The sequence below is a fragment of the Topomyia yanbarensis genome, chromosome 3 (assembly GCF_030247195.1).
Source record: "Topomyia yanbarensis strain Yona2022 chromosome 3, ASM3024719v1, whole genome shotgun sequence".
In the NCBI taxonomy this organism is placed as follows: domain Eukaryota; kingdom Metazoa; phylum Arthropoda; class Insecta; order Diptera; family Culicidae; genus Topomyia; species Topomyia yanbarensis.
Window position 1 is genome coordinate 272,357,571 of NC_080672.1, and position 22,799 is coordinate 272,380,369.

General features: G+C 39.0%; 1 protein-coding gene across 3 annotated transcripts in view; it reads left to right on the plus strand.

Annotated features, from left to right (window-relative positions):
* The window catches only part of LOC131693028 (protein qui-1), a 292,261-nt gene that overhangs the window by 181,844 nt on the left and 87,618 nt on the right, over nucleotides 1–22,799 (plus strand). For all 3 annotated transcript variants that reach the window (XM_058980495.1, XM_058980496.1, XM_058980497.1), the window contains 2 exons: nucleotides 13,659–14,559; nucleotides 14,713–14,913. In XM_058980495.1, coding sequence (XP_058836478.1) covers nucleotides 13,659–14,559; nucleotides 14,713–14,913 — 1,102 coding nt within the window. The remainder of the gene's footprint in view (nucleotides 1–13,658; nucleotides 14,560–14,712; nucleotides 14,914–22,799) is intronic.

The window sequence follows — 22,799 nt, forward strand, 5'->3', positions numbered from 1 at the left end:
ACTGGGATGTCCACATCAGTGATGTGGAGCGCATCCTAAATACTACCGTTCATTCCTCCACTGGGTTTAGTCCTCATTTCATTATACATGGGTGTGAAATGGCATCTGCCGATGACTTCAGCAGGATTTCCGGTGAGGGTGACCTAGAAACAAGACACCAACAGATAGACAAAATCCGGGAGATTGTGGTCAAAAATTTGGCAAAGGCAAGCGAGGGCATTCGACATCAGTACAACTTGCGTCATCGAAAGTTCTCCAAACCTTTTGAAACGGGACAAATGGTGTACCGTCGAAACATGAAGTTGTCGAATGCACTCGAGTCTTACAATGCTAAACTTGGACCACAATACTTACCGGCAAAAATTGTCTCAAAAAAGGGTGTATCCTCCTACGAGCTGGAAGATTTAGCAGGTAAAAATCTTGGAGTTTGGCCAGCAAATCTCCTTAAACCAGCATAAAAACTTTTCCGTGCCGTCTGTGGACTGACGGTATGTTTTTATATGGATTACTCACTTGGGAGTTTTCCAAAAGCAGCCGTCAGTTCCCTACGGTAACAACACGGACTTTGGTCCGAATAAAAATAAAATAAGTTTCTCTGTCCTCTCTATTAAATTCGAGGAAGACCAAAACTGCTGCGGGAAGGTTCTTCAAAACCATCCCTCCTGCAATTTTTCAGAGCCACACTCGCGCAGTGTGGTAAACAAACATCCGCACAACATATATGCTCTGGCACCGGTGACGGTTACGGAGGGATGGAATTCTCTACTTAAAAACAAGTATACTACACCGTACCGTCGTTTGGTCAACGGATGCATACATAACACTATCTGCCGTATTCGGCAAACCGAAAAATAAAATTCTTTTGCGCCCCACCCACTCAGTGAGGTAACCAAATAATTACACTTAACGTATGCCCCGGGACCTGGCACGGCAGCGGCGGAGTGGAATCTACACACTTTAAAACAGAAAAATTTTACACCGTGCAATTCTTGAAGGTCCCGGACGCATCAAAAAAACATTATTTCCTGCCGTGTTCGGCAACATAAATCTTTTTTCCAAGAACCCCTCTTCGTGGGGAATACTTGCACCTACGGGGGCACGAAATTTTATAAATTCTCCTTATTTGGAGCACAATCTCACAATAAACCCACTGATCCCTTCTTCGATAGGGACACAAACACTAGCGCGGCTGATTCCCGGCCAAAACTATCGCGAGAAAACGCGCGAATTGACCGTAAACCGGATAAAAATCGCGAAATACGATGCGGGGGATGATTCCGCGATCCGTATTGTTTTGTTTTGATGATGATTCATTCATCCATTCAGATGGATGATATCATCATTTTTGACAATTTCCCCGATGTTCGCACCAAGGCTCTGCATCATGCAGGTGTAGCCCGATTTGGATCAGAGTGGTGTAAGTGGAAGAGCGAATGGGGTAAAACGGTACCGTGTCTTCGATTTCGGGTCGATAGATACAATTTTATTTCGCATAATTTTGGGTTTGTGGTTAAACCTGGGATGGTTCGTTTGATTCCGGTGGGAATCATTTTGATCTGTTTAAATTATGCGAAAGACATTCTTTGGTCCCTCTCAAACGTTTCTTATGCCATGTAGGAAGCGTTTTGAGGCGAAAAGGGACGAATATACAAACATTTTGTCCGGAATGTCTGCGAGTGGGAGAAATGATGACGTGTTCAGCGGTATTGTATGTGTGAATGTATGAGTGTGGAATCGAACAGAGTGAATGAATGCATGTGTGAATGATAAGATAAAATTGTTTTGGGGTTAATTCGAAGTGCTTATCGGAATGTGAATGATCGAGCAGGCCAGTGATTGAGGATGAATGAATGAGACAATTGTATGAATGTATTTGGATAGAAACCCCAACACAAGCGTGTAGTACTGGTACCGTAAGAACACGAAAGACATTTCTGGACAGTCGATGAAAAAAAACAATATAATGCCGACAACCGTTCCTCTGCAAGTTGAAACATTGAAAATTGTCAATGTCACTTGCAGAATATTAGGAATATCGAGTTGTTACCGATCTTGCTTTCGGATTAGATTTAGGGTTCAACCCATAACCGAGTAATGACAATGGCTGATAACCTCTCGCTTCGCGTATGCTGTCAGCATTATCAGACCCAACACAGACAAACAGTTCACCGGTTAGGACATCCGGTCGATTAGTTCTGAGATGAAAATTTATAAATTGCGGAAGAAATGATTAGGTGTAGTTAGTTTTTCTTTGTTTATTTATTTATTTATTCATTTCGTTCATTATTATTGTATCGGTGTTAGGTGATAGGTTAGAAAAAAATTGTTGCCAATTTTTTTCCACCCGGTGTGGGCGAGATTGTAACCCGTCAGGGTAACAATTTAGCACTGGGTGGAAATATACCCTTTTTTGCGTATACACTCCGTAGAGTGTATTGTTTACGTTAAAGTTATGCTCACCGCTGTTCGATACCGTTCACATTTAGTTTGTAAATTTTTATATAGTTTCGCGTTTGTGAACGGTTTTGTGTAATCAGATAGGTGTAGAAAATTTTGTTTTATGTTTGTGAATTAGTAGCATAGGGTTTAGTTAGGCTACCGCTCTCTTCTTGCGAAAATACGAGTGCGCTGGTTATGTTGCTCATGGGTGACAGCTATGCAATGAGGCGGATTGTGTTGGTGATAGTCGAGTGCGGAAGGCAGCCATCGAGTTTTTGACCAGCAGAAAGTGACGAACCACGGCGATAGACAGACGTCCGCCAGATTACGTGTTTTGTTTTCGGGACAGTTTCCCGCCACGATAGTGAAGTGCGCGAGTGCGACGGTAAAATCACCCGTCGAGATTGCCGGCCCGTGGTTCGGGCACAGTGAAAATTACGGTGTCGGTTCGCCAACGGGGGTAAGCTAACAGTCAAGGAGTTTATTCGCTTCCCCGGCTAAATAATAAGGAACCGTGACATCGACCGTTCTCGCTATAGAGGATAAGTCGAACGAGCCTAGCTCTCCTCTATAGCTAATAGCCAAGGAGAACGAAGCAGGGCGGACAAAGGTTCCCCCTGGGAAGTACACTGCAGTGACTTCCAGGATCGCTTGCGGCGAGCAAGACGATCCGGCGATAATTCGCCAATGTCGCTAGGGAGGTTCCAACAAAATAGCCAAGCTCACCTCCCTAGCTAAACGCCAAGGACCGCTGCCGGAGCAGCCAACGCCATTCCGGGAGAACTCGGCCGTTGTAGTCCCGGCCGGTCGGAAGAAACCGCCCGCCTTCCCGCCAACGGTAGCAGCAGATCAGTGAATCACCAGCAGTCGCAGTGAAGTGGAGAGTTGGAGGACAATAAAGTCGGTAAATTTAGTAGTTTATTTGCTTGTTTACTTTTTGTTGTGAAACGAAAATCCGAAATTCTGTAGAAGCACCTAGGCCGCCCTGAAAAGAAGGGTTCGCCGGGCAAACCAGAACCCGAGTAGTGAGCAAACTTACACACCTCAGCTGGTTCTAGAAGACTTCAACTCCCACGGTATGCCATGGGGTTGTCTTCATTCTGATAACCGATAACTTACTGCATGATATTCCCGACAATTTCATTGTGACCATCTTGAATACAGTGGAAATAATACGAATGCCTCTACCTCGCTACAATCACTCGCCTATTGACTGAAAGAGCTACGCGTCCACTATATCTGAAACAATCGAATTAAAATAAGAAATTCCTCCGGTGGAAGTGTACAACGTTTTGACTGGCTTGTTTTTCTACACTGCGATTCCCACTCGGTTGTAGGCAGAGAGTTCTTGGAATTGCATGCGAAAAGGTGAGGACTTTTTGAGCGTCGGATCGCCCAAATTTTGCCGAATGCGACGTTAGAAACGCAAATGAAAAACTTGATGAAAACTGAAAAACGCGGTTATTGGCACCGGTTCGTCAACGGATTACCGAGAGAAACAATATTTCATCAAGTAGCTGAGCCCTACGTTGTGTATTACACATAGATTCACATTCAATTGATAGACGTTCTCGATGAAATTATAATAATGTATATAAACGCAATAATTGTTCTTCAAACACACCAATTTATCTGACAGCAAAGATACTCGCACTAAGAATTCTTCCCTAAAACGTGTGGTTTTATATTTACCTACGACCATATCCACATCATTACAGCTCCAAGTAGGCGCTTCGATTCCTAGATTCTTTATTTAAATATCGTTCCCGTTTACTTGATACAAATATTAGTTTGAATTCTTTTGTATTGCTCTAGTCCGGGTAATGAGAAAAGTGGAACTTAGATTAGAATTGTAATGAGAATGTATCCGCCATACATTAAGGCATTAGAAGGCATTAATGAAAAATTGCGCAGCTTTACCGAATTTTTCAGTATTTATTGTCAGAGGACGCACGAAAATTGGCAAATTTCGTGGGATGATGAAAGTTTAAGAATCCCAAAGGCATCAACTATCCTTGGTTAAAAAGGAAGGAGGAAGATCTCGGGTCATGTCCAATCATTATACGTTGAATGCGGACGAATTGGGGTCATAGAGAGCATTCTCTGCGCTTGCGGTGACGGCGACATTAAACATGTTGTCTGGTCGTGCGCCTAGTGTTCTAGCGCCAGATCTCCGTTAAACGAATCCCTTCAGCCTGGTTCTAATCCGAGATGTTGGAATCATCAATCTTTTGCCTTCCTTATAAAAAGTCTACTAGTGTTTCTCGTTGTTTTAATTTTTAATCAAATGATTGTTCATGTTTTCAAATTGTATATCTTGTCCTTAAAAATATTTCAAACTGCTTCCCATAGTCTGAATAAAAAGGTATTAATATTTTTTGTCTACCGATCTGAGCTCTTTGTTATAAGATGTGGATGTGTCAAAATGTATTCCCATGAGTATAAATATAAAAAATAATTCCAAATTTCAAACAAATCCTAATTATTATCGCATATTTTTAAGAAATTTAAATTGTAAAGCAAAGAAATTTGTATCTGAATAAAAATATGAAATTGTTTTATATCGAGAATTGAAGACGCAAAAATTTTGTGCGAAAGACACATACGCGTGGTTAATCTCAGGTTTTGGTTTGTTCCAGACTTTCGAGTGGGTAATTCCCTTCTCGGTAATTTTCGAGTGGGTAGTACTACCCATACTACCCATGCATTTTGCCGGCCCTGATTCTACCTTTTGGATCTTATGAAACACTCTTGTGCATCATAATGTCTGGGACGTTATGACGCTTACTCTTTTGGGACGTTATAACGCAGTATCTGTTTTGTTATAGTAAGGTTTAACAAGCTCCAAAAGTTTGAGCTGTTGTATATTGGAATTATGTGGGACTTATAACTCACTTTCGTGCCTAACCACTCCTTACTGTTGTTACGCCCTTCTTCCCCGCGGAACTACACCAAGGTATTTTATTCCTTTGAGACATCTAGCTCTCGACTCTTCTCCTGATTTTTGTTTCCATCTATTACGTCGGCATTTAGTTCTCGTCTCCGTGAGCCCTTTAATTGCTGATTTCCGGAGCCATTTAGCTGTTGTTTCCGTAAGTCATTCAGCTCCCGGCCTTACCACGATCTACACGGATAGTTCCCGGCGGTGAACTCACCCTACTCCGACTGGGGGTTACCCGATGGAGGAATTTATTCCGGTACGAGCCAACCACTAGGTGCTGAAGTCTGTTCAGTGATTCCGGGTGGAGCATTGCGTTCGATTCATTGACATCCCAACGACCCACTGTCGGCTGTTGGACGCAAATTATTTGTACTAGTCCCCTGCGGTGGATCTAGTCATTGCACAAGCTACCCGGTAGGGTGTCGAGGTCGGTGATGACCCGTACCCGGTGCTTCGTAGCGTACTACTCGACTGGTCCCCGGCGGTAGATTTAGTCAACTCCGGGGGAGAGTTCTCCTGCGACGGAATTTTTCCAGAGTCCGATTTGTTATTTCACGGCAACTTTCTAGCCGGAGGCGTTCGCTTCGTATATTCGTATATTCGTCACTACTCTATTGATTGTATACCAGGTATGCTCATTAGGGTGAAGCATTGTTATATGGAAAATCGCAGCACTGTTTTGGTTCCATTTGGGGTCCTAAATAGCTGTGCAAAATTTGGGGTTGATTGGTTTTGACCCGGCGTAGCGCATTGCGTTTGAAATTTGTATGGAAATTGGTATGGGAAAACCTACTTTTTTGCATTTTCAATTCTACAGACTACAATTCTTCCTGGAGTATGTTAACAATTAGATATAAGTGTAGTCCAGGATATGCTGAACAACTTTGCCGAAGGATGTATGGTGTTAGAATGTCTCTAAAACAAGTTATAGCTGTTCAAAGTTGGATAGATCGAATTAAATGCAAAGAATTATTTTTATTGCCAACACTGCGTGTGTACCAACGATATTTCATATAGAATACCAAAATAACATCATATATTTTAGATGTACCACATTGGTATGCTTAGATGAATTATTCAAAAGCCTTAGCTCAATTTCATGGGCGTAGGTAGTGGAGGAATAGGGCGTAGTGAGGGGGATGGGAGAGTTGCTCTTCAACATATAGAAATTCGAACTGAAATAACTGAAATATTGTCGAGTTGGAATAATTCATCTGAACATTCCAACTCGACAATATATCAGTTATGTCAGTTCGAATTTCTATATGTTGAAGAGCAACCCTCCCGTCCCCCTCACTACGCCCTATTCCTCCACTACCTACGCACATGAAATTAAGCTAAGGCTTTTGAATAATTCATCCAACCATACCAACGTGTAAAATCTAAAATTTATGATGTTATTTTGGTACGCTATAAGAAATATCGTTGGTACACACGCAGTGTTGGCAATAAAAATGATTTTGGCATTTAATTCGATCTATCGAACTTTGAACAGCTATAACTTGTTTTAGAGACATTCTAACACCATACATCCTTCGGCAAAGTTGTTCAGCTTATCCTGGAGTACACTTCTATCTAATTGTTGACATACTGTAGGAGGTTTTCCCATACCAATTCCCATACAAATTTTAAACGCAATGCGCTACGCCGGGTCAAAACCAATCAACCTCAAATTTTGCACGGTTATTTGGGACCCAAATTGGAACCAGAAAAGTGCTATGCTAAAAAAACGATCATTTCGCCCCACCTTAATGCTCACCGTGGCACATCTCTTCGACGATATTGCCGACTGTCACGTCGCGAATCCGAGGATATCGTTCCGCACGCGCTCGCGACGCGAACAACCATTAGGCGAAACGTGTTTGTCAATTTCGTTCGATTCTGCTTTGAGGTCAGTGCAGCAGCCTAGGCACATATCCCCAGATAGTGGAGTAAGACATTTTAATGTCAAAAACAACTGGCTCAGTAAAGCTTCCGCAATAAACTATATTGAAAAAATAAACTGCGAAACAACCCAGCTTAGGTTTGAAACGGATTGACTCGTTTTTTCAGCCTAAAAACACCGTGAAAAGTTATTTATGGAAGCCTTCCTTTGAAAAAATTGCATGATTCATTTAGAGCTATATAATTTATTACTCTTTTGATACTGTCCTGAATTAAGTTATAAATTATACCGTTTATGGAGCGAATCAACAGCTTTATCACTCTCGTTTTCTGCGATATCCAAATGAGGCTGGCGAAAATGTGTAGCGTTTGTTTCGAGTTTAAACTCATATTATGTGTGAACGGCTGTTTGGCAACTGGAATTATTTTACAGCTTTTGCTGTATTATGTGCACGCTATCTCGCAAAACTTCGCAGTAGTATAATTCGCGGTAAAAAAGACTTCGTAGGCAGCTTTCAATTATGAGCATCATCATCATTTACTTTGCATCCGTTCCTGAGGATGCAAGAAAAACCTTTTGTTTCTGGCCGCATGACGGAACTATAAAATGGCCGGAAGATGAACTTTCAAAATGATAAAAGGACATCCTGGCTTTGCGCGGGACACACAGCCAGTCGAGCTGAGATCACGTCGACGGAAGAAGCGAGTGTGCAGAAATGATATAAATGTCGCCTTCTTTTCCGAATCACATTTCGACGGTGCCATTTCAAACTCTTCAGCATTGAATGGGGACGTTAGACTGACTCCTTTGTATGTGTGGTAATATTAGCTTTTAAAGAAGATTCAAATGGAATGCTTTATTTTCCATCCAATTTGTAATTTTTCGTCGAAATATTTCGCGTAATTCCTGGGGTATTAAAATAGTGTTTTCTTCAGTTTTCAGCAAATATTGCAAAATTTGAAACGCCCTGATGAATGTGCAGCATCTATCGACAACGGTTATTTAGTGTACTTTTGTGAGCATTGCAAATTCATGAAATCAATCAACTATAACTGAATTCATCAGTTTTTCTGAAACTATTAATATGTTTGTCCAATAATCCATAAAAATTAAAGATTTTTGCTTTTACTATTTAATTTCAACTATTTTCCTAAAAAAGTTCGACAAAAGTCATCTGTATACTTCCAGGCCTCGAAATGCCTGAAGATATGTAAATTGCATAACATTTCCAACTTAATTTTTTCGATGTTGACTTTCCCTACCTCGATCTTTTCTATCTCGATATTAACCGTGAAAAATCCTCTGTATCTCGATATTTTCTCTATCGCGATATTTCCCTATCTTGATGTAGCTAGCTTTTAGTTTGCTTGAAATTTTCTCTCCCTCTCTCTCTCTCCATGTCGCTGTGATCAGGCCCGATGAGAGCCGGGTAATTGCTCCGGGGCGCGGGTCCAATTTGGGGCCCCACATTTTTTCCTAAAAGGAAGTCTAAATGAACGGAAGATGTAATTTCTTTGCATTCATTCGGTTTATTAAATTGCTATATTTTTGCCTTTCTCAATAGAAAGGTATTGCAATTGCTCTGAAAACCGACTTTTTAACGGAGGCCCGGAGGGCTGAGTGACATATACCATTCGATTCAGTTCGTCGAGTTCGGCAAATGTCTGTGCGTGTGTATGTATGTGTGTATGTGTATATGTGCGTATGTGTGTGCATGTGACCAAAAATGTCACTCATTTTTCTCAGAGATGGCTGAACCGATTTTGACAAACTTAGTACCAAATGAAAGGTGCAATGTTCCCATAGGCTGCTATTGAATTTCTAATGGATCTGACTTCCGGTTCCGGAATTACAGGGTGGTGAGTACGATCACGCAGAAAATGTCGATTTTAATAAATTCTGCAATGAATGTATAAAGGTGAAAATTTTTCCAAAATATGACCACAACTGCTTCGATTTGTAGTATTAGGTCACTTACATCCATTCAAAGTCTCTTTGGCCACATTGGCCACCACCATCGGTTCCGGAAGCTCCGGCGGAAGCATCTAAATTCAGAATAACAGTCACATCGGTTTCTCGGAGATGGCTAGACCGATTCAACCAAACTTAGTCTCAAATGAAAGGTATTGCGCCCTCGTAAATGGCTATTAAATTTCATCCCGATCCGACTCCCGGTTCTGGAGTTACGGGTTGTGGCGTGCGATCACATAGCAAATTGCGATTCAAACCGATGCTTCGATGAAAGTAAAAAATGTGAAACGTCGAGATTTTATGTTATCTCGAAAAAAAAACAAATTTCATAAAAATCGACTTTTTGGGACTTTGCCGATTTTGCACCTTTTGCCTTTCTCAATATTTCAATTTAATATTACCGTGGCTGATTTTTCTTTCGCAAAATTTTAGAACTCAACTAATGATTTCTTTTCTTGTATATAGTATTCATGTCGTGTATATTAAAAATGTAATATATACATTTGAAAGTTTTAATGAATATAAACAACGGAAACACTCTCGTGTTCATGATTGAGAAAGGCACAATTGCTAGATGGATTAAAACAGGTTTTTGTTAGGGGAAACTTATATAATACCGGGAATAAAATTAAAAAGCATTTTAATTTAAGAACTTCAAAATTCGAACAATTATTGTGGATACCTCAACTTTATTTGATATGTGACGTTTGTTTAAATTTACATTCTTAAGGGTGTTGTCTAGTTTATGTACAAGGTCAATAAATGAGTTTTTATGGTTGAATCGAAGGAATATACTACAAAATATATAGAAGCCTATTCAAGCCGTTCGTTTCTTTGCTGGTGGTACCGGTTGTTGGCTTGAAGGCACTGGGTGCGATCGTTATTGAGTGAATATTTGTTCCTGTCAGATCCATAGACATTGGTTTTGTAGCTATTGTGGTTTGGCACGACATAACGGTATGCTGTTTATCGTTATAGAAGAATTCCACGAAGATCCGTCCGAAAATATTTAAAATCATGATCGACATTCTTCGAATCCTATGAAACTTTACACGTTTCACCGGCATTTTTATTTATTTTTATTTTTTTTTATTTTCCACAATCAGTAAGATTATTTTGACTGAGTAATTTTTTAAAAGGGCGTAGACATTTCATTAATTTCAATTTTTTTTGTTCGATTCCTGTATTTTATACACCAAAACTTTCTGAGAACGAATGTCAGCGAATGAATATTTCTATATGAAATAAATATACACTGAAAAAAAATGTTGTATCGTTTTTCACATAAACAACAATTTGTGTTAAAATTTAAATTGTAAAAAAACTCATTTTTTCTAATTTTTTATATTTTGTCAAAAAAAACCTAAAGAGAAAAAATACATTTTTAATGTAATTATATGATGGAGAACTTATCGGTAAAAAAGTTTTTCTAACAATAACTTTATACAAGTTTTCAAATTTCATACTAATTGACATACAAAACTGTAAATTTTATTACAGAATTTAATTCTAAGTATCATTTTAATTAAAAATGCATTTAACAAAAATCTTCCAAAATGCGATAATTTTCGAGATATTTGGACATTTGTTCCAATAAAAACCGTTAATTCGTATTGTTATGCACTTTTTAAAAGTTATTCGCGTTAGCCCATCATAAAATATCAAAAATTTTATGTTTATCGTTTTAAAGATGTAAAAGAAACTTTTTCAGTGTATTTGGTTCATGGAGAAGCTTTCCATAAAAAGGTTTTCCTAACAATCACTTTCGACATATTTTTATAATTCATACTATTTGGAGTCAAAAATAGAGTTTTCTTTTTGAATATGACGCTATTTTAAATGAAAATGCTCTTAACAAAAATTTTCAGAAATTTAGTAGTTCTCAAGATATTTTAAATTTTGTTTTAACAACAATTCTTTTGTTTTATAACGAGCTTTTCTGAAGTTATTCGCATTTCTGCATCAACAACAATAAGTTTTTCAAAAGGCCAATAACATTTCCTGTAACTTTCTTTCAAAAACTTTGAATGTGTGTTCTTGAATAATCGCGCTAGTGTTCCCGGTGATGTCGCCATGGAACGTGTTGTCTAGTGGATATGAGCTTTATTTTTTGATTGGTCTTACTGAATGTATGGAACTCAGTTATTGGGACAGAGAGTAATGGTTTCCAGACGTGACCGATTCATGAGCGCGCGAAAACGGACGTTTGTAGGTTCGCGTTTGAGACAGCGTTTAAAACTTCGTAAGTGCTAAAACGTTCACATTAATACCGGGGTGCTATTAAGTTTGCGCGATCGCGAACGTAGGTGTGCGTTGTTAATCGCGAAGGGCTTAAGCGCTCGTATGTTGACGCGTTTGTCACGTGTGCTAGCGTTCATGTGACTTAGCGTGTACAAAACTGGATTTTGTAACCGTGTGTCCATTGCTATATAAGCGTGCGTTCTTGGATGGTCACGCGGACCTTTCTGATATTTAGTTTTCGGTGTAAAATTCACATTCTAACAGGAAGTAAGTTACCCCATATCACTAGAGTTCTCGGTCATGTCGCCATGTAACGTGGTGTCTAGTGGATATGAGAGCTTTCTTTTTTTTAATTGGTCCAATTGAAGGCATGGACCTCGTCTGCTGATATCAAGGATAGAAACATTCGGAAGTGACCGATTCATGATCGTGCGACCGCTGGAGTTTTTAGGTTCACGCTTGAGGCCGCGTTTGAAAATTTATAGGAGCTGAGACATTCACTTTATAACCTGGATGTTATCATGCCGTGGATGGTCGCTAAGGGCTCAAGCATTTGTATATTAACGTGTTTGCCACATATATGTGACTTCGTGTGTATTATTTCGATTTTATAATGATGTAGCATGTATTCTTGCTTGATCGCGCGCGAACCGTGAATCTGAGGCTTAATTTTTAGTGTATGGTACAGATGGTAGAAGAGAGTCCGTTTCCCATATCACTAGAGTTCCAGGTCATATCATCATGGAACGTGTTGTTTAGTGAATATGAGCGTACCTATATGAGTATAGATAGCGTATAGTAGAGATATACCAAAAAAAAGAATCATAGAATGCCGAATTAAGAAAAAAGAAGCAAAGAGCTTGATTAGAAGTGTATAAATTAAACGATAATATTTTGGTATACATCAGTAATGGAAAAGCAAACTAATAGATGTGCAAAAGTACAGACTAATAAAGTAGAATAGAAAAACACATGTAACATGTAATCAAACTCGTCTGAATGCAGCAAATGTTGTATATTTACCATTAACGACTATTGCATACTGTTAGACTTTCATCGTGCTATGTTGGCTGGGAATGGATGACTCACATGCGTCGGTAAATTCATTGTACCCCAATTTATCCAATCCGACTTTCCCGAATGAATAGAACCAAATGCATAAATTGATCATCAACAGTATTAGCCACTATTCTATCATATACGCTAGATCTGCATCCATTCCCTGACCTAACTATCACAAATACTCAGACGAACACATAAATAGATAGCCATACGACTAGCACATAACACTTGTATACTAGTACGAAAAACGATTATTACAAAGCGACAACTAATAGGTTTCTACTTATGTATTTATTAAATTAATTTAATTATTAAATTAATTTAATTAGTATATACACGATGACGAATTTGACCGATAAATGAACACACAATGACTCTCACTGTGAGCTCCGTCCACGAATACCGCCATCAAATTGTAGAACAATATTTGCAAACACGGCACACAGCAAAAGTCAATGCACGGCGAACTGCCAGTCGGCCACATCACCGCACACAGACCAGTGGTTGAGCGTTTGTGTGCGCAGGTGCAAAGTATGAAGAATCAGAACATAAAAAAAGGCGCATAAGCCCTCTCGGTCTCCTCGATGCACCACTATCGAGGCGTAATGCAATAACCATCTTAAAGCAGTTGTTCTTTAGCGCTGATGCACGCAATATGCCTGATGATGTTTGCAGTACCGTCAAACCCTTAACCTTGGGGAGGGAATTATGGCGAAAATAGATTTCCAATTATAATGTAAAGGATGCAGCGATTCAAACTTTAAACTCGTTTTTCTCGAAATCAATAAATTGTCACTTAGTCCGGTTTGACTTAACACCGACTAATTGGTATCAAAAGATTCAAGAGCTGATAACTAGGACCACTGTACCGGATAAAAAGAAGCTTATCGATCATAAATTGACAAAGCTTTTGAATTGCTTTATAGAAAAGGGAACTGGGCAACTCGCGTTTTGGGGTGTAGAATTAATAATCTAACAGAAAACGAAACGAAAAATTTATATCACAGGTAATAGCTTGACGAATTTCATCCATTGGAAACGATCCAATTATTCAATTGCCTGCTTACATATATTAAATTTTTCACTAACGTATTATTCCTTGCACCCTTTCATTTACAGGAAATATTCCACGAGCACTCAACCCACCTAATGTACTTGAATGAGCACTTAAACGCCAACAAATACATATCATCCCCAGTACCGGACCGGATACGGCAGAACGTGCAACAGAACTACCGCTCTGGAAGCCGCCACCCGCCATATTTTATTAACGGTGGTCATGGCAGCGGCAAGAGTACCCTGCTCTCCCACATATACTCGCAGCTGACCGGTTGGTTCGAGCATATTAAAGTGCATCGGGTGATCCGGTATGCGTCAGCCACCCCCCGGTCCGCCTACAACCTGGAATTGTTGCGAGTAATCTGTCAACAGTTGGCAATTATCCTCAACATACCGGAGGGCTATTTGCCGAAGGATGCCTCGTTTGACCCGCTCTACATCAATAATTGGTTCCAGAACCTGCTGAAACACTGTGAAGACCTGCACAACGAGATATTGTTTCTCTTTATTGATGACCTGCATAAACTGAATCCACTAGACTGCGACATTGTGGCTGCCTTGTCGTGGCTTCCCATCAGCTTGCCGTGGAATGTGTTCCTGATCGTTTCGACCACTGTGCCAATCGAATCACTTAAACTGACACCTATGCAGAAGGAACGCTTCAAATGCTCCGATTACTGCTTCGACCTGTCTCTGGAACAAAATGAAACAGTCGTGCGGAAAGTTGATGGCTACCAGTCTTTTGAGGAGTACGTGAACAACATTTTCGATGCGATGGAACACCGCTTTGGAGTCAAGGGTTTCAGCAAGCTGGCAATTTATATTACGTGCTCGGAGTATGGTTTGACCGAGACCGAGTTTCTGGAACTTCTCATGCCCATCTCAGACTCGGAGGCACTAATCGACACGAGGGAGGGTGGCTTTAATTTCTCCACCTTCCGAACACTCCGCAACGAGATGAGTACGTGCTTATTTAATTCCTGATCTTTAGCGAAATCCCTCTGGCACGGGCGAACACCCTCTAATCAACTATTTCTCTTCCTTTCTTCTGCGCACATTTCATTCGCAACTTAATCCCCAATGTTATTAAACGTTAACACATGGACGCCGACAGGGGCGTTATTGCGGGAGAAACTAATGTCCGGAAAGTTGCTGATTGTGTGGCGGCACAGTCTCTGCTCGGATATCACCAAAGTGCGCTACATGACACCGGAAATCTCCCGGTCGGTTCATTCGGAAATTGTGAATTTGTTTTTCCCACCGGACAGCGAGGAAAGCGACGAGATTTCCAGTGAACAGCAGAGCAGAAAATCTAGTAAGTATACACACCACCTACCGTATATGATTTCTATTTTTCTACTTAGTGGTCTTGACGCAATGGCTTACGATTGCTTTGGGAAATTAGTAAAGTGAGATGGTAATGTGTGATAACGGGCTTTGAGCTTCCAGCAGTTCACAGTTGGCGGTTATAGTTGGAAAATTTGAAATGACAACTAGGTAGAGGAAGCCAACAATTTGTCGTTCAGCACCTGGTGACAGTCAGATCGGGCTACGATGCTTTTTAGATAATCAGAACTGTCTAGACTAACTACACTGTAGCAAAAAATAAAAGAAACTAAAAAACGTGTCGTGAGTCCTACCCGAGCAGAAGAAAATAACTGCGGAATACTAAATTTAGGTATCAATACCAACGACTGTTTACCACAATATGGTATTAACGAGCTCTACATAAGAGGTAAAATACCAAAAAAAATAACACAGACATGTTCTACAAATAACTATTTGATAATGAAACGAGTTATTATAATACCTGAATAATAATAAAACATTTTTCAATCTTCCAATAATAAAATTCACTCTATGGAGGTATTCAATAAGGTATTGGTTTGGTATTTGTAAAAATAACTGGAATACATAAATAATACTAAAATAAAGTATTATACCTCATTGAGGTATTAAGCAGGTATTGAAAAATGTTTCTTAAATACCTGCTTAATACCTCAATGAGGTATAATAATCAATTAATACTAAGTTTTGGTATGAATACCAAAAAATAGTATGCTCGGGTTATTGCCCAGTTATTTTCTCCTGGTCGGGTAGTGTAGTAGATTATAAAACTGAATGAGTAGGGGACCGTGGGGAGTTGTGAACATAGTTTTGGTTTCGGGGCATAACTACCATAAACATTGGTTCATTTTCGAAATTTGACCTGGTATTGGTAAATGATACCTTAATACATCCACAGGCTGAAGCAATTTAAAATAATCATTATCTTCTTTGAGATACAGCAGAATGCGTGTAATCGACAATTTTTGTTTGGTGGAGTTGGGAACCTTCGCAAAAAGTAGAAGAAATGGAATATTTTTGCGGTTTATTTTTATTATTGTTCCCAAATTCATCTTAGCATCTCTATTCATCCCACCCATTTGAATACGTTAGTTGGAGTAATGTCTGCTATCTCTATTCAACGCATTTGCTTAAATAATAAGATGAATAAGGGTCCCCCCAAAACAAAATTAATTGGATTGAAAAAAAAATGATGCTGACGAATTCAATTAAATATTCTACTAAATATTTTTGGAAAAATATTCTCCGATCACTACATTGGGAACCGTGTTTAAAGCGACATGAGAACTGTGGAAAATTGTGGGATCTTATAACTTATCTCTTAGCCGAAATCCCATAGTTGTCAAATTACTTCAATGTAAAATAAATTAACTGCCTGAATTATTATGAGCTCATTTTTGGAAAGATGCTCCAAAATATGGATCAGAGACAATTTTTCGAATGGGAAGCTAATGTCGTTTTCGATTGAGGACCTAGACACTAACCCAGGTTAGTTGCTTTAAACAAATGTTTTTAATGGAGCTGAGTGTGATATTGGCATAATAGGGGTGGTGTGAGCGAATCCGAAATATATTTCTGGTTGGAACCCAAATCGGTTTTCAGCTGAGTGGCGCATAACCTAGGTTCGAAACTGGCTTCAAACAAACCGTTTGATACCAGTTAGGTCCGAAAGTGAGTTATTTTCTTGCTCAAGCAAAAACGACATAAGTTTGAATAGGGTTATTTTTTATCCCTTTATGGGCAACTAGGGCCGAGGGCGGTGGCTAGCGGGTTTCATACATCCTTGACCTGACGGACAAAGCTATGGTGCCTTGAACACAGGCAACGCAGATCCAAGGCCATCATTGAAATGATAAGTTCTGCGTTTGAGATGTACTTCCCTCGGTCGCCAGACGAATACCTGTAATTATTACTTGTTGCTTTGTATGTATGAATCTAATTTTCAGTCCTAGGTGGTGTATGCATGGAAGGTGTGATTTTTAGCGTTCGAGTCCAGGAGTGCATATCTGTCTGGGTTAGTGATCGCTGAAGGCTCGAGCATTTGAATGCTAGCGTGTCTCTAACTTTGCGAGCATAAATTCGATTTTAGATTCGTGTGGCCATTCGCATATTCAGGAGTATTCTTGAACGATCGCGCGCGGACCGTGAATCTGATAATTAATTTTTAGTGTATGGTAGAGGAACGTGTTGTCTGGTGAATATGAGCATCATTCTTGATTGGTCCAACTGAAGACATGAGTCTAGGCTGATCGAACGTAGCCGGTCTATGATCGTGCGAGTGGTGGGTTAATGCTTGAGACCGCGGTTGCAAAGTTAAAGACTTCCGAACGAGACCGATTCATGATTGCGCGAGCTTAGGTTCTTAGGTACCAACGTTCACCTAATCAATCGGGGTGTTTGAATATTGGCGAGATCGCGGGCGTTCATATTTATGACCAGTTTTGTGTTATCGAGTAGTCCACGTTTGTACGTTTGGAATGAGAGATTGTTAACATGGATCTAATTGAAAATATAGCAACAAAAGAAGGGTGCCTGCATAGAGAATTGGGCCCTAAACTCACATTGTATATTATTTGACCATGGTAGTGGATAATAAAGGTCGCCAAGTTAAGTACTAAAATTGATTACAATGTAGATTAACTAAAAAGAAAATAATCGTATCCCAAGTTTCTGTGATATAAACACTGTAATTCTGCTTTGGTGGAAAAGCCCCCGGACCACATCAAGGTACAGTATCATGCCGAGGGACATAAGTTTGAATAGGGTTATTGTTTATAAAACATAAACTTGCCCGCCTGCTCTATCGATGAAAACAAATATATCATTACATAGATGCAGACAAGTTTATTCCATAAAAGCACTGCCGGGCAGTGGGAAATCGATTGTACACACACTTGTACACTCATTCACTATATGAATCTGTGAAAATGAACCCATACATCTGGTTCAACTGGTTCCCGGTTTTCCGAAGGCCTGTTCCAGTACATGGATCCTACTTGTAAAATTCAACGGAACACTGGCAATATTGGTCTTAAAATTCTTGGAATAGGGATCTTTAATTTGGAAAAATTGTGTCAGTTTTTCATATGTATTGATAGCAGGTTTCCTTACGAGTACACTTATATCATTCTTAAACCTTAATTATTCTTTTCTGATTTTTAAATCTAAAAAAAAAAAACAAATTAAATTCAACCAACAAACTGACAGTTGTTCTTCTAAATGACGTATCTGCAAATATCTCGTTCGCCTCATTGTTAACCGGGACAGCACCCCACACAGCATGATCTGGTATTTTTGCAATCCGCTAGCAGCCTGCCATCCCAAGTTTCATATGCAAACTATGGTAGATCTGATAAGGCAACCTGTAAGTCGTGCATGTCGCATGGGATTGGCTGTGTTATTGTCCTAAAAGGAAACAAACTAAAAAATGTTTTTTTGAACAGTTTCGGGCCTAAAAATTGAAAAAGGACTCACGGTACTATCCTGCATCAGGATATGCCTTAACCCGCACACCCCAATAGATCCCTATTGTCTCAAAAGACTGCACCTCATGGCTATGAGACCATTTGATAAGATAACCCCGCAACGATTCATATTGCCGTGGGTACGAGGGTACCCATTTCGAGGTAAAATCGTCATATTGTTCCGTAACGATAAGAAAATGACTTCATAGACAATCCCAAAAATTTTTATACCTATATTGTCAGCTTTTCAGTGAAATTAACTGCTAGCATCTCAGTACTGGAACATGCTTGCTTACTTAATTAGTTAAAGATATTTGCGCTTCAACTTCGTCTCACCAGAATCCGACACTAACCTAGTGACAGAACTAAACTTGCGCCAGATTAACGCTAACTAAAAAAACGAAAGCACTATTTGTGTTTCCGAGCATACCCCTAGTCCTGCGTGATGTCCAGTAAGGGACCATTCATAAATTACATAACGCTTTATGGGGGGAGGGGGTACAACAAGTTGTGCAATGTTGTGACATAGGGGGGAGGGGGAGTTAGCTAGATCGTTACGTAACATGTTTTCACCGAAGAAAATTTTTTTTCTGGGAATTTGTTACGTAATAGGGGAGGGGGGATGGAGAAATGTGTGACAAATTGTTACATTAGGGGAGGGGGGAGTCAATTTTGGACAATTTTTGCGTTATGTAATTTATGAATGGTCTCTAAGAAAAGGAGTTCTGATTAAGCTGATGAAAATTATTGAAATCGAAACTGGTTTGGCTTAGAGAGCCAATGCAATATCCACTGTGATATACTGCCCATGATCTCATATTTGTCCTGTTTTCTATGGGATCTCCTATCTTTATGGGACTGATTTGCGATCATGCACATCATCCTAGAAAAAATCGTGTAAATTTACGTCTCCTGACCCTGACATATACGAGCATCAAAAATGACTCAGTTTTACGTTTGAATTTAATTTTACATGACATTGAATTTCGTAAATCATGTAATTTTACTCCACATATGGTTTTTGTTCTAAATGACAGTAAGTGTAATTTGATGTCATTGCACATGTAAAGTATATGTTACATGTAAAATTAAACGGAACACGGTAATGTTTAGTCATTTCGTGAATTACGGTTGGTTAAATTACGTCATGTTTGCAATTACGTCAATGATAAAATTCATAATTTTTTGGTGCGTGGGCAGTATATTTCTCCTTAGTGGAGAAAATAATTGGCAAAAACTGATTTTTCTCTTTTAACCCGCATAAATGAAACCTTAATTTGGAATCCTCCATATTATACGGAAAGTGTTATGGTAACCATATATGTTAAGATATATTTATGATATTACGATAAATGCCTATTTCTGTTAAATTATAAGAAATTTTATGCTGAAGATTTGTGTTATTGTTACAATACATGGAATGGTTGTAATATAATATTATAAATTGAAAATATAGAGATGCTTTTGCAGGATTATAAAAAAAATGATTTGACTTGAAGCCACAATGATAGTAACCGTTGTCATATGGTTCTGTAAGGTTTCCTTTAAAGACAAATGGGTAAGGTTAAAATCTCTGGGCAAGATAACCCTCTTCCCTCACTACACCCTATTGCTAAACTACCTATGCCCATGAAATTGAGCTAAGGATTTTGAATAATTCATCCAAACATACGAATGTGGTAAATTTAAAGTATATGATGTTATTTTGGTATGCTACATGAAATACAATTGGTACACACGCAGTGTTGGCAAAAAAAAATTTTTGGCAATCAATTCGATCTATCGAACTTTGAATAGCTATAACTTGTTGTAGAGACATTCTAGCACCATGCATCCTTCGGCAAAGTTGTTCAGCATATCCTGGACTTCACTTCTATTTAATTGTTGGTATACTGCAGGAAGAATTGCAGTCTGTAAAATCGAAAATGCAAAAAAGTAAGTTTTCCCATACTAATTTCCATATAAATTTCAAACGCGATGCGCTACGCCGGGTCAAATCCAATCGACCCCAAATTTTGCACAGTTGTTTGGAACCCTAAATGGAACCAAAAAAGTACTGTGCTGAAAAAACGATCATTTTGCCCCACCCTATTAACCATAATGTTTATTACAAGTCATATCATTTTTGCAATTTTCAATAGTCGGTCATGTTCAATTGGATGTGAATAAGATACATTTTGCGTTTACTGCATAAGGGTCGATTTATTACCACTCGCTTAACTTTTAAAAAAAGGTTAACCGGTGCGTTGAACCTGGCTTAAACGCTAAGCGTCAATTTTTTGTACTGTTAGAGTAAAAGAGCTGCAAAATTTTAAGATGGATTTCTATAAAAGTCCTAGCCACTCAAAACCTTTATATCCTCTCTCCTTATACCTTTTTTCAACTCGATCAATGTGAGTGTATTATTAGTATACAGGAGTCTTTTTTAGCATCGTAAGTACACTCCATTAGCTGGTATTTACACTATCTCCCCAGATCCTCAGAGCAGGGTATTCACTAGCTGTGGCTACACACACGAAGTACCACGTACTACCGGATGCTGCTACACCCATCAAGACGAGAAGAGACGGACAATTGAAACAACTAACTGTAATATCTAGATCCCATCATTCGCCTAAACCAGCAGATTCGGTGTTATTAAATTATATCAATCTATTGTTTATGGCAGTAAAAACTGGATTCTAACCGCACTGCGCACTTACTATTCTTCTATTAAATTCTTCATATAGACCAGTTAGTTCGACTGGTCAGTCTATGAATGTACCATCTCTATCACTTGAAATACAGGTGTTTTGACAGCTCGCTGTTTTCAGTAGTAGTTTGATCACTCGCACTTTGAAAGTGCGGAGTCCAGGTTGGTGGGAAGTGCGCAATATTGTATCATACCTCCGTTCATCACACCGAAAAGCTCCTAAACCAATTAAATAAAGGTAAAAAAAAATAAAGTAAAATCAGAATTGAAGTTCCAACCTTACGCGATATGGCCCCCTATTGTTCTGCTCTTGTAATCATGGTAATTCGTAATCGCCAATAGTTGATTAGCGTACAGCATACTGATTTACCTTGTTCCTAAAAGTTGCTGTGTCTATAATCACGAGAAAAAAAATCGTTCAACAAGATTACAGAAATAGCTCAATTGGTAAAAGCGCCACAAGATGTGCCACCACAAGATGTCAACAAAAATGGATGGACGAGGACGGAGCTGTGCCATGCAATCAAATCACAGAATGCCCATAAATCAATAGAATTGAGAAATCGAGTTAATGTGCGGTGAGGGTGTGGGGGAGAGGTTTGAACTGAAATTTTGGGTGTATCAGAAGAACAAACATTTATAAAGTTCTTTTTATATCGTCCGCATTTGACAGGGTCGATAAAGTAGTTTATTATACACACTCATCATGTTTTAACCATTGCATAGTACCACCCGGGGACCATAATTGTAGTGTAGGCATTGCATTTATCGCTCATATGAGTAAATGCGTCCAGATAATTTGCTAAAGCGACAATAAAAACTCATATTTTCACATGAAAAGTTATTGGCGCACAATTTCTCCGGATACAACGTGTTATTTCTCCGGATAAATAAAACCGCCGGAGAATGAGCGAATGAGTTTATCACAGTATCTTTTTTGCGCTCGCTACTTTTGCCGCTATCCCAAAACACGAAAAAACATCGTCTATCGTACTTCTTTGTCGCTTTTCTTTGAAATTAAGTGTATATTTTGACGCTTTTATCGATTTTCACGAAATTAAAATATTATCACCTTCTCCGGTGAGAAGGACAAAATCAAATAAATTTTATCCGGAAAATTATTTTCACGCTACTTGTGGAGATGGAGAATTATGCGACTCATCTTATCTCGGAAAAGTTGGACATCGGATAAGTTTCTTCTCGTGTGAGTAAAAGAGAGTTACAAAGCCTGTTGTAGTGGTTAACGGCTGGGCATAATACACCAAATGATCGGAATTGGTTGTGGTATGGTATGTTTATTTTGTGTCATGATCTACTAAATTGTTAAACAAAATAAGACATTTGTCTATAGTGTAAGATTATACTAATCCTGTAGTGTGCTAGAAAATTGTATATAGTAGAATGTTTAATGTACCTTATTGTATATAATACAATAGCGCTACAATTCCTTAAAAAATCGACTATACGTTACCATTCCCGTTATAATATGCCCTCAACTTTGTTTGAGAAAATTGCCATTTTTTAATGGTAACGTTACGTAACAACCTTTTGGGTAAGTGGCGTTAACCATAAGTGGAATAGTCAATATGATTGCCCGTAGTGTTGGTTTATCGTTTTTCAAACGATAAGAAGAATCTTCAAGGAATAGTTTTTTTAAGGTCCGCATACCATTGCGGTTATCGTACAGAAATGATAACG